General features: G+C 47.8%; 1 protein-coding gene across 2 annotated transcripts in view; it reads left to right on the top strand.

Annotated features, from left to right (window-relative positions):
- Ralgapa2 (Ral GTPase activating protein catalytic subunit alpha 2) overlaps positions 1-10,042 on the top strand; it is a 282,313-nt gene extending 272,271 nt beyond the window's left edge. For both annotated transcript variants that reach the window (NM_001421313.1, XM_087651017.1), the window contains 2 exon segments: positions 2,890-2,929; positions 6,148-10,042. In NM_001421313.1, coding sequence (NP_001408242.1) covers positions 2,890-2,894 — 5 coding nt within the window. In that variant the 3' untranslated portion in view covers positions 2,895-2,929; positions 6,148-10,042.
- The last annotated feature ends 3,063 nt before the right edge of the window (positions 10,043-13,105 follow it).

Here is a 13,105-nt window from a genome sequence, read left to right as displayed (position 1 = left end):
TTAACTGCTGAGCCATCCCTCCAGCCCTGCATTTACTGTGTTTTTAAAAATCATTTTATTAGCATGATTCTACTTGCATAATTTCGTTCATGGGTACATTGAGTTCCTAAGCTCGCATAACATTTGGGCAAGAAAGAAAATTGCCAGCAAGGTTTCTCTTAATGTCCCAACTGTCTACTAGGGCCCTAACACACGTGCGCCTGCACACAGTACACAGTTCAGGCGCTTTCTTCTTCCCCCATGCTCGTTGGTCCAGCTGTCCTGGCTTTCTGATTCAGAACCAAAGTTGATGGGCAAGACCAACAACCAAGCAGGGGAAGCCAACCCCAGTGCCAGGCCTGGAGCCAGGACATAGCCACTGCTGCTGGATTGGAAATACTGGAAGCCATCCTTGGCCATTTGGAGATGTTAATTAGGCTGGCAAATCCCCACCAGTCTTGGTTTGCCAGTGTTGAGTTGCATGTGCAGGCTTCCCCATCCACTGCCTGCACCTGTTCCATTCCTCAGAGCCATTCCAAGGGGTCTGAATAACCCCGGCAGGGCTCTGATCCTCCTTTGCCTGCCTTCCTGCTGGGAGAATAGTTAGCGCTTGCCTAAAGCTGGAACCCTGGTCCAGTCTTTCTCCTTCACCCATGCCAACTCTCAAAATCATTCTCTTTCCTAATTACTTGAACCAGTTAATCATTTCCACACTGACTGTTCAGGAACAAGGATATGGGGACAAGCAGCCACGTATCTTGTCTGCCCTGTCCCACATTTACCCCAGGTGTCAATGCTGGACAGCAGACTTTCCGAAAAGATAAGAGCTTGCTTCAAACTGCACTCCTTTGCAGCTGAGAGAAACATGCTCTACACAGACCAATAGGCTCTCAAATCACAACTCTAGGCTGAGCTGCAGAGAATCCAAACCTCCAACCATATTGGTTATTTCTGAATTAAAAAAGAAAACCCTTGTTGATATCCAGAATACCAGAGAAGTCACACAACACCAAAAAGTAAAACATGCTCTGAAAATGGCCCCTGGATTCTTCTCTAGGCTAACACTGTTGTGTATGAACTGCCAACTGGCTCCAGCCTGGCTGGGTAGTGTCTGAGGTAGGCTGAAGGGGTCTCTCCCAGAGTCTCTCACCAGGTGCTCCTACATGGTAAAGGAACTGGCTGCTGATGTCCCAGCATTACTGATGTCTTCCTATTCGAGACACACTGTAACCTGCAGTACAGCATCTCTCAAGTAACCATGGAGCCTCCCAAGACTTTCCTTTCCTAACTTGGCCTCTCTCTTAGGATACCACAGAAATTTCTGTGTCCACTTATTTGTGTGCTCTGCCTCTCCCCCGGTCTGCTGTAGCCCCCGAAGCAAGGCCTTTGTTTGTTGTCTCCATTGCTGCAGCCTGTAATGGTACTCAGATCATATCTGGTGTCCACTTGATAAAAAAAAAGATGGAAAAAATCATACTCTGTGCCTCTTTCCTCCCAGGCATCACGTGTCTCTTCTCCTTCCTTATCTCCAAGCTCAGTGCTCTCTCTTCTAGACTCTTCCAGTAGGATATGTGCTAAGCCCTGGGATTGTACATTGTACTAAGAAGCTACAGCCTATTCCCTGGTCCCAGCAATTGGGAGCTCACCCTTCAAGAGTGCTGCCTGCATGTCAAGAGCAGGTGACATCTGAGCCCTATGGAATAATCAAGGCAGCCTCCAACTGCCTCTGCATCGCCTTAATTCAACCATGGATTGGCAGTTACTGAGATAGTCTTTGTGGGCCAGCACACCACACTAGGCTGTGTCTGGGGACCCTCAGGAGAGGCGCAAACCAGTCCTCATCAGCAATTACAAACAAGTCTTCCATTGTTAGCGCACCATCTGCTTTCTGGGTTTCCACCAATCAAGAGCCTGTATGCATAGCATAACCAGGGCCAGGGGGCTGCAGGAGAGTGAGATCAAGGATCCCCTTCATAAGGAGCCTCTTCTCACATGGGAAGGCATCAGGGACATGGCTCTGAAAACCTAAGGCTCTTCCACTCAAGGTGGACCCATGCACACAGGCACCCTGCTTGCCATCTTCCATTAGATCAAAGGGAGCCTTGCAGTATGGCACACTGAAAAAAATTAGAATTGGAAAATTGGAAAATTGCTTTAATGTCTAAGGACCCACTGGGTCCTCAGCCCAGACAGAGCTGCTCATGCCCTCACATGGAGAAGGAGCCAAGTTCATAGTAGGACACGGAACTGCCATTTGATCATCCAAGGCTGGTTAGAGATCGTGGCTTCCCACCCCAAGTACTCAAAACTCAGGGCCTGAGTGTTCATTGATAGCTTAGAAAATCAAACTTCATAGAAGCACACACACTTCCTTCAGAGAGGCATAAAAGAAAGAATGCCCAAATGGTGTTAGAAAAATCTCTGGTCGCTGTGCCAACCTTGGCAGATGAGATCAGCAGACAATCTGAGTTTACAGTTATAGCAATGTAACTGCAATGTGTCACTGCTAATGTCCAGACCCAATAGGAGCCTAGCTATCTAGAATTCAGGAGCACTGGGGAAGGGAGGTGGGGTAGGAAACTGCTTTCTGAAACCAAAAGCAGGGTGCATGTGCTGTGGACAATATGGGGAGTAAGATAGTGTGGATATATATATATACTATATATAGTTGGGTGATAGGGACCTGTTTGCATGCTTCTGAGGACTCGGTTTATAAACACAGCACCAACTGGCATTTGATCCCATCGAGTGAGTACTGAAGTGAACTTTCCGGAATGATGCATGAGGTTTCAGGACTAGGTACAGCTGGGGATACATGTGTTATCTATCAGCTGTGTGTGTCGTCATCAAGCTGCAACTGGGGGTGTGGCATCCTCTCATTCACTGGATTTTTATCTTTTCTCCCTTCAGATTAAAATACATAATGGTCTCATTGCGATACTTGAGCAAGGTAAGACTAACTTTGGTGGGTCCCCCACCCCCGCCAAACCCTTAGTTGACTTTTACATACCCACTCTCCTTCTTTGGCCTCAGCCTTGCCTGCCTCCTGTCTCCTCCCAAGGGGCCCTGCCCACTCTCCTGCCCCTACATGTCTGCGCTGCCTGTGGAGCCCAGCTTTGCCTGCCTTTCTTCTGCAAGTACACTCTGGGTGGAATCTGACACCAACACCTGCCATCGTGGAAAATGTCTTTGTCGCCTCCCCTTTGTGTGTGGGGCTGCAGGGAGCCATGGGTACAGGGCCGCACCCCCCCCCTTTTTTTTGTTGGCCAAGACTGGAGAAGCAGGATGTCGAGATGAGCCGATAAGATGAGGCACGTGGTGGCCTAGCCTTTGACTGCTTGCCTGAGCAGAGGCCTCCAAAGGCCAAGGCCTCCACACAGGGAGGGCAGGTCGTCAAGGAGGGCTGCTGAATAGAGCAGCTGGAGGAAGAGAAGCAGACAAAAGCTGGGTGAGGGAAGAGGGCTGCAAACCCCTGGATCCACAGTCTAGGAAGCTGAGAACCGGCTGAGATGGCAGGTGTAACCTCCCAACCTGACCTTTCTGTCCAGGGTCTGAGATCCTGACCCAGCACAGATAGCTCAGATGGATGGCTGCCACCACTGCAGGACTGGGCAGCAACTCTCCAGTGTGGCCTGGCTGTACTGATTCTCTGGTTCACAGGCAGGAGATGCTTGGATAGCACCTATGATAAATCCACTCAGAAGAGAAAGCTGTCTTTATTAACCATGTTCCTATGGTGGTCCCAACAGAATAGAAGTAGCTTTTCCAGGACACCTCCATAACCCAGCAGCCTGCCATGTCTGCTGGCTAGATGTGCAGATGGCCATTATAGTGAGTCATTCCTCTAGCCCAGCGACCCTTTCTTTTCTTCTCGGCCATGGCTTTAGACTGGTCCCAGTGGCTAACTTACATCAGCCCTCAAAGGTGATAGGTTCTATAGAACACAAGTTCTCTAGTCAGAAGGGGTGAAACAGAATTGTAAGGTCCCTTCCCAGTAGGAATTTAGGGGCAAAGATTTGTATAGAGGCCCCATCTCTCATCTATTCCTGTGCCTGCCCTGGCAGAGATAAAATAGAGCCCAAATGTCCTGTGACTAAGCCACAGCTTCTATCCCAGCAGAGGCCAAGCTGGGGCAGCACTGTCAGCAGCTGGCAAGTATGGTCACTGTATCATGAAGGCAGCCCTTACCCTTTGAGCTTCAGCTCTGCTTCCTGCAGCCGCTGCCTCTGTATTTGTCAGGGATGCTTCAATGGGCACAGGGCAGTCACGGCAGGATGAAAATGTGCCAGGAGAAAGTCAAAACTGAAGGGATGCATGAGTCACGAGTGCACTGGACCCTGGTGTGGCTTTACTCTCTGCCTTTGACCAATAGGGTCCCTGCCTTTAGGAGTACAAGCCCCTTGTTTGCAGAGCTTTGAAATGCTGTCCCAGGTTTACTCAGTGGGACAGATGACACTCCCCTGTCAGTCTGTAGGAACTCAACCTGTCTTCCTTGGTGGAGGGGGATAGAGTACAGGCTAAAACGTTTGCTTCTGACCAAACAAGAGCAAGTGCTTTATTCCTTTGCCTAATATTTTTAAGCATTCACTCACTTGCTTTTTTTTTGTCCTTTTGACTTCTTAATTCCAGCTGATGTGATCAGTTATCAGTAGTTGGCCTTTCAAACCAGAATCTTCTGTGAGGTTCAGTCAGGTTTCCCCCATCACCTTTTTTACCCCTCATCAAATGCTCCTTCCCACTCCCAACACTAGGAAAGAGAGAGATGACCTTAAAAACCCAGTCCTTGGAGGAGACTGGAGAGATGCTTAGCTGTGAGGAACACTGGCTGCTCTTCCAGAGGACCAGGCTTTAATTCTCAGTACCCATGTGGCAACTTACAACTGTCTGTGACAGCCGGCACCTAGCAGCACACAGACACGTAGGTAGGCAAAACAAATGCACATTTAAACACAACACCAATCTTTGGATGGCCCCCATCTGCTGTGCAGTCTTTGTTTAAGGCAACCTGGGTTTTGTATTTTGCAATGCTGGGACTCAGGGCTTCATGCATGCTAAGCACGTGTTCTACCACTGAGCTAACCCCACCCTTAGTAGCCTGTTTCTCATGAGGAAAACAATAGGAAAAGAGCCCAGGTCCTCTCTGTCTACCAGTCCCACTGAGCCTAGAAGGGAGGGAGAGGGAAAGTCTGTCTGCAGAATCCAAAAGTGAAAAACCATACAGTGCATGGGACAGAGTATCGCCATGGGTCAAGGGAACTTTTAAGTATTGATTTCAGAAGCTCTTCCCCAGAAAGGATAGGACAAGGTCAGAAGACATATAAACAAACAAACAAAATAGCCTAAATAAATTTCAAACATTGGTAGTAACAATTCCAAAGGCCATAGTTGAAGAGCAGCAGCCCATAGGGAGGAGACTGCAGGAGGCCTGCTTTTGAGGTTTGTTCTAGGCAGGGGCCACCCTGGGAAGCTTAGAACATTTAAAAATAAATTACAAGGGGGAGGGTGATGAAAGAAATCCTCTCATCCGCAGAGTGGCCCTGGGGAGACCAGGACAACCCCGCAACAGTGGCCGAGTGTTACAGCAGACATTCTTGTATTCCTCTGAGCTCCCAGACAGCCACCCTGGGGACGGAAGAGTGCAGAGCTGCGAGTTTTAATTTTATTCCTTGTTCCCTCTAGTGCCAAATATCTATCTGCATGCTCATCTGGACTCATTCAGACAAGCAATTTAGGCGTGACCTCTAGTCTTAGGCCCTTCAGGGAATAAGTGAGTAGTAACTCATGTGAAACATCAAAGTGTAAACATGCTAGGATCCCAGAAACAGCATCGCCATTGACTCTGCCCAGGGCTTCTCCGTGGCCTTCACTGCAGTGTGCTGCAATCCGATGCCTTTCTCTTCATTCCTTACTTCTGTATTAGCCAGAAAGGCCGATTTTATATCAAAGATCCACAGATCTGTAGTTTCTTTCCTTTATGTTGTAGAAGGGCCCAGGGCAAACACTAAGAGAACTGGCATTTCTTTTTTGATACATTCAACAAACATCCTCGCCCAGCACACCACAGGGCAGGGAGGACTTCAAACCCACTTCCCAGTGGCCAAGTTCCCTCTCTTCCGAGCACGGTGTCTACTTCCTTCAGTATGTGGCCATTCTCCGCTTCATTTGCAGGGGTCTTGACCTCCAACCTGAGTGTGGACCCCAAGAAAAGCCTCCATGTGGAAGAGACAGGCAAGACTCCCCTGATTTCCTCAGAACCTCAGAATCCAGACTTCAGGAATCTGCCACTGTACCCGCACGTGCAGCAGGCTTTCTCATGGCTGGGCCCCAGCGTCTTCCGACGGATCTGTGGAACCTTCAAACAATGCAGCATCCCTCTTGTCCTGGAATCTCACCAAACCCTGGGCATCAGAAGAAGAAAAGAAAGAAGTCACCCTCAACCAAGAACAAACCTGCTGTCATACGGGCAATGGGGAAGCCAGGAGTCTTTAGGCAGAACACAGTAGCAAAAGGTTCGGGGCCCACAGGGAAGGGGCAAAGGGCACTACTTGTCTGTATCACCGAATCGTTTTCCTTTCCTTTACACACCCAAGCGTGATTCCCAAAAGGGCTGACAAAGCAACTGTGTAATGGTTGGAGGAATTTCCTCCATACTCATTTTGCTAATCCTTAATGTTAGGTTTTATATTTTACTCAAAATTTTACCATCATGGAAACTGGCTGTCCCCAGGGTCGTTTCCTACAGGAAGTTTCATCTCCACCATTGAACCCTTTCCACCTGGAACTTTCCACTGACTTAAAATTCTCCTGACAACACAGAGTTCTGTCAGGTGATGGTCCCACACAGAGCAAGAGGAGTGTCTAAAAATACGGGAGTATCCCCGTGAGAACACTAGGCAGATGGGTAGCATCCCTGCTCAGCCCAACTCAGCCCAGCCCAGCCCAGCACCACTCACATCAACACAGATTAGTGGCTGCTCCAGCTCCAGGGCTGACCAGCACCCACATTGTGTCCCCTGAAAGCTCACCAGCAGTCCTCCTCCTGTCTGCTGTTCAGAGTCCAAGACAGGCCTTAGAAACAGCACTTGTCACAGGAGTTTTAGGGTAACAGATTCCAGGCAATAGATTTGACCCATACCTATATACACATACACATATATGGATCAAATTTCATATATTGGTTCCAAGGAGGGTGTGTTGTGCCTATTAGGTATGGGAGGGAAGGAAGGAGTTAAATGTGTCCCTTACTAGACATGGGCATCTTGGACCTTAGAACCTGGCAACTAAGAGTTCACAGGGAAGACTTCTGCGTGGTCACGCCCCCACTGCCATGCCCCCCCCCCCACACACACACACCCCAGCCCCGTGCCTCTGTCCTGGCTCTAGTGCTGTCCCAGAGCTCCAGTGTTGCCTCATCCTTTCCTCTGCCTCAGAGCAAAACAGAAAATGCAGCAGAAGCCACCCCTTGCATGGGGAAGAATGTCCTGGATGTGGCCACCTCTCTTACTTTCCTCTGCCCTCAGATCTCACACATGTTACTGCTCCTAGCCTGCTTGGTCACTCCTCTGCTTATCCACCTCATCAGTGTCCAGTCCCCAGAGAAGCCAGCTTTTTATAACTACTACAGAGCTGGGTCAGCTGCTACTGATCTTGGTAGAAAAAGGAGCAGAGCCAGAAGCCATACTCAGTCTTGTAGTGAGTGGGAATTCTGAGAAAGGCTTTCTAGGAGCACCATCCCACTGCAGGGAGAATCCAGCCTGCTGCTTTGAAGGGAGTTCAACAGCCTCTCATCCCAGACCCACAGACAGGAGCCCCTGGAGAGCTGCTTGAAGATCATAGAGAGAGCAGGACATTGCAAAGTAGAAGAAAGGCTCTATTCCCTGTGTGCTGTTTCCTAAAGGTCCAGAATACTCACTTAGTGGGAGCTTAATGGTGATAGAAGGGAAATCGCCTGTCATGACGTTTTCCATTGTGTCAGTGAAACCTTGATTCTTATACCACCCACTGTGTGTGTGTGTGTGTGTGTATCTGGGTATATATCTGTGTGTGTCTGTATGTCTCTGTATGTGTGTGTGTGTCTGTGTGTGTGTCTCTTTGTATGTGTGTCTGTGTGTGTCTGTGTATCTGTGTGTGGCTGTCTCTGTGTATGTGTCTGTGTGTCCGTGTCTGTGTGTGTGTGTGTCCATGTCTCTGTGTGTGCGTGTATCTGTGTGTGTGTCTGTGTGTGTGTGTCCATGTCTCTGTGTGTGCGTGTATCTGTGTGTGTGTCTGTGTCCGTGTGTGTGTGTGTCTGTCCATGTCTCTGTGTGTGCGTGTATGTGTGTGTGTGTGTGTGTCTCCGTGTGTGTGTGTGTCTGTGTGTGTGTGGCCTGTGTGCTCAGACTTCTGTTATTGATCTCCTACTTTGGTGTTTACAAAGCACCCAGACCTGGCTCCTGCAGAAAGCACCTCCCAAGTCCTGGGCACCAAAGGCCCCTGCAGTACTCGGTCATTGAGTAGCTTCTGTGGGAACACTTACCTTCAGGCCCCATGAACACTGTTGTGGAATTCTTGTCATTTTGGAAGTCTTTCACTTTTGTCTTTTTCAGTCATAACAGAACCCAGGGCCACAACCCAGGTCCCAGAGGTCCTGTCTCACTCCCACAGCTGTCTCTTCATAATGTCATTTGCTTCCACAAGCCCTCAGACTCGGAGTGAGAAATTCAATTGGAGGTAGCAAATAATTTGAACTTCTTGTACCCTAATGATTTTATCAACCCCATGCCCAGGTTGACAGCAACAGTTCATGTCTGTTTCTGTTTTACTTATCTGTTTAGTCCATGGGTCTTGGGTTGGTTGGTAATAGCTCTGGTTAGAGACCTAAGAGCTGGGAGTAGGGACTCTGGCAACCATGCTTGATTAGACTTAGCAGCTCTTGTTATTTGGGGTGGAAAATTGAAATGATCAAGTTTGGTGTTTCCTTTTGTCAGTTAGAAAAGCAAACATTGTGTTTTCATAATAAATGTCTTTTAACAAAATTACTAAGGGTCACTCATCTGGTGAGACCCTCCTGAGAGACACTCGTCACGCTAGTATTAGTAGGTCAGCCATCTGTGATAAAAGTGTCCCTAATTACCCCAAAGTGTGGTAAGATTCTTTGGGCTCATGCAGGGTCTGGCCAGTACCCTTCTCCACATGCTGATTTCTGGATGTCCATGAAGAAGGAAACTGATGTTTATAGTCTTATTGTATAGACTTTCATGCTGTAAAAAAAAAATTAGTAACCCCACAAAATTAGGACTTTTTAAAAATAGCCAGACCTGCAGCAGACTGAAGAAAGGAAGTGCAGCCTGGTGAGTGACTCTTACAGTGTCTTCAGCAGCCAAGCAGGCATTTCCTGAGAGCCCCGGGATGGACTCTGACTCTGCAGTGTGGCTGTTTAGTAGGACCCTTAGCCTTACACAGCTCCAGAGAGCCATGCAAACCCTGTCTTCCTGACCGTCCTCAGGTGTCCCTTCCTTTCCTCCACTGACCTGTGGTGGAGGTTTGATGAGCCCTCTAAACCTTCCTCTGTGTCTTATATGTAGCTGTATCACTCCATACTTACTGAAGGGGATGTCGCATCTAAGGGAAACTCATCAAGAGATGCCCAGATGCTATGTATGTGATGTACACAGTAAGCAAGCATTTCCTTAGTGTCAGGTCTACAGTATGTAGTATGTGTAAATAGGGGGCAATTTGATAGAGATGTTGAATTAAGTTATATAGCATGTCATTTGATTGTTTTGCGGTCTCTTGTTACTTCCCAATGCTGCACATCTAGGTTGTTCTGAGGGGTGTGTGATCTGCTCCCCCTTGTCAGGAGTGTACATGTACACCAGGGACATGGTACACTCCACAAAGGCAGCCCTGCTTGGAAAACTCTTAGCTCCATAATGGTGCCACTCAACTCCAGCTCACTCTTTTTCGTTCTGATTTACTGTGATGATTCGATGAATGAGAAACACAGCACCCTAGGTGCTACGTGTTTCTGACATTCTCATAGTCTGTAGGAAAATAAAAGTTTATCCCACCATCTAATAAAAAAGTTGATTTGATTTTTTTTATTGAACAGAGTTATTCAAAAGCATTCTGTAAACCAAAGCCAGCAGAGGTGTCCAGTGTACCATTCAGAGAGCTTACATGTATGTGTGGAATTACTTCATGGGTCATGGTATGGAATGCTAGCAGTCAGCTGGCAGAGGACCTGCAGCCTCTGGTGATCACAACCTTCTCTGCATAGGTGGTTCCCCAAAACCGAGGTCTACAGCTGGGAACAGCAAACCTGTGCTCCATCCTTCTCCTCACCTACTTAGACTCATCCCAGCTTTACAATGGCATGAGTGGGCCAGTATGGTCTATTTCTACAACTGGTATGTAGCCTCACAATGACCTCTGGCCTCTGCTGTGTCTTTTCTAGGCATCCGCCAGTATTAGCTAGAGTCCCTGCCCCTAAGGAGTAGGGAGTATTTGAGGACTTTGTAAAAATTACATATTTTACAACATGTAATTTGGACTCCTTCTGTTGTGGCTGAAGTCAGGTATTGCTATTTCTCTCCTCAGGACTTCAGCAATCACACTCTATCCTGACCCCATGGTCTCTGAGAGCATCCTGGGCCCCTCCGTGTTCAGACAGTAGAGTTCTCAGGATGCTGAACAACCGAGCTTGTGACACTCGTTCACTTTTTTTCTGTAGCCAGTGCTTGCTGAGTACCCATTTCTTATAGAACAGGTTGGTGTCCTGAGAAAGGCTCATCCTGGTGTGTTCCGGGAGGGTCCAGTGCAGAACAGAGCCTGAACTGACCTGACATCTTTCTAGCTTTTAACTGTTAATCAAGAGTTTGTGTATATAGTTCCTTCTAGGAACAACACAAGTTCTGCGAATCAGAAACAGTACTTCTCAGCCTTATCTATCATTTAGGCTCCTCTAAGGATTCAGATTCCCGCCTCACTTCCTCCCAGGATAGAACTAATGCATCTGCATCCCTCAAGCCGCCCCATCCCTCAAGCTATCCCATCCCACAAGCTACCCCATCCCTAAAGCTTGGGTGATGGATGCCCAAGAATTGTTTGGGAAGCCAGAGGAGCCCCACTGATGGGACTGAAGGCAGTCCGAATGTGTCTGTGGGGCCCGGTGGCCAGTGCTCTGCATCTGCTACTTGGAGCTGAGTTCTTCCCTCTTGCTAACCTTTCAGCTCAGCAGATAGCCTTCCAGGATTCACAGGGGGCTTTCCTCCGGGGTCATACTGGGGTCAACCTGGGGTCATTCTGGGACACCTTTCCTCTGGGGTCTTCCTGGGACACCTTTCAAATATGGAAATGAGCACTTGAAATGTAAAGGGTGGCATCACTATTGTCTCATAGAGATTACTTTATTATTTATAGCAAAAAGATGGGAAGGGGTTGGTTGATTCCAGGCCCCATGTTTCCTGTAAGCGATTGAGTCTTCTCCAGAAACCCTCATCAACACCCCCATGGAGTCTCAGACCGCGGCAGAGTCCAGCTTCCGACAACAAGGACCATTATTAGAAGAATGCAGCCCTAGGGATTTTGTTTTGTTTTGTTTGTATTCCAGGGCAAATAAATGCCTGTTTCTTCCCTGTTTCCTCAAATAGAGTATTTCCTAGTGAGAAGATAACCACATTTACAGTGTTTACTTCTGTACACACATGCGTTGTGCAGCTCTGTGTGTCATTTAAGCCAAGGCCACTTGGTAGAAACGTTTCTATCAAGGAGTGCTTTTCTCATTCGCTCCCCTTCCTATGGATGGATGGATGTGGTTTTAATTGCATTTCATTTTCAACCAAACAAAACCCATGGGGGTTATGAGAAAAGATCAGCAAGTAAGCTTCTCTACATAGATGGTTCTTTACCACCCTGGTCTACAGCTGGGAACACCCACCCTGTCCTCCATCCACCTCTGCTGTTTAAGAAAAAAAATGAGGCCTGAAGATGTTGCCTCACTGGCTCTCATGCAGCTAAACTGGGGCTCTAGCCAGGCGCTGTCTCCAGGTTCCCGAATTTTAGTGATACCTCTGCTCATCAACAATGACTGTCCTTAACCAGTCCATAGAGACTGTTCTCGCACAATGTAGCTTTCACATGCCCACTGTAATGTAGCCACTGTGAGGGTGTAGCCACTGTGAGGGTGTAGCCACTGTGAGGGTGTTCCTAAGTCCACGTCTGAGACCACCTTGAATCACTATCATATGAACCAAGCTGAACACAGCAAGGTTTTGGCACTGTGAGGATCTGGTTTGCCAGAAATATGACCTCTCTGTCATGTATTAAAAAGCACTTAGGAAGCAACCCCTACTGGGAATTCAAAAACCACCAGATAGCATTTTCCTGGAAAGACAGATTACACAGGTCTTAACAAAAAAAAAAAAAAAAAGAAAAAAAGAAAAAGAAAAAAGATAAACTTTGAAAAGAAAGATCTGGCACCAAGGCAGGCTTGATACAGTGCCCAGGCAGGTCAACCACACCCTGGAATTCATTCCCACTTTCCGGATGCAAAAGGCCACATGGTGTTCAGTACTTGCTACCATTTGATGACAGTTGTGATCGCCTCCTAAGAGCATTTACAGGTAGGGATTCAAGGGAACGATGGTAAAGACTCACCAAGGTCTTGAACACCACAGGGACTGCCAGCAAGTGGAGTGACTTGCTTTCAAGGGTTGGGCTTTCCACATGCTGTAGCTGCCATAGCATCTCTCTGGCATGGACGATGGCCCAACTGGGGAAGACCATGTGTGTCTATGGCACACTCCCTGACCAAAGGTGCTTTCACGTGTGCTCCAAAGGAGCTGACCAGCAACAAACACCACAGTAGGGACCCATGGGAAATGACAGCCCTGCTAAAGAGTCAGAAAAAGGATTTGCTCAAACTGGATCATGTTTTTGTTTCTTTCTTTCTTTTTGGTGGTTAGAACTTTACCGAAAAAAATTTAATACCTACGTCTCTACTAGTCTAAATTAAGTTGGAAAATATGAGAAAAGTAAAGGTTTAAGTGGCTGTGCTGTATGTGATAGAACACTTGTCAAGCATGCAAGAGGTCCCTGGTTTGGTCCCCAGTGCTAGAGACAGAAGGGTGTGTGTGTGTGTGTGTGT

Source organism: Rattus norvegicus, chromosome 3, assembly GCF_021556685.1.
Source record: "Rattus norvegicus strain SHRSP/BbbUtx chromosome 3, alternate assembly SHRSP_T2T, whole genome shotgun sequence".
NCBI lineage: Eukaryota > Metazoa > Chordata > Mammalia > Rodentia > Muridae > Rattus > Rattus norvegicus.
Note: the sequence above shows the minus strand (reverse complement) of the source record. Positions and strands in the feature narration are given on the sequence as shown.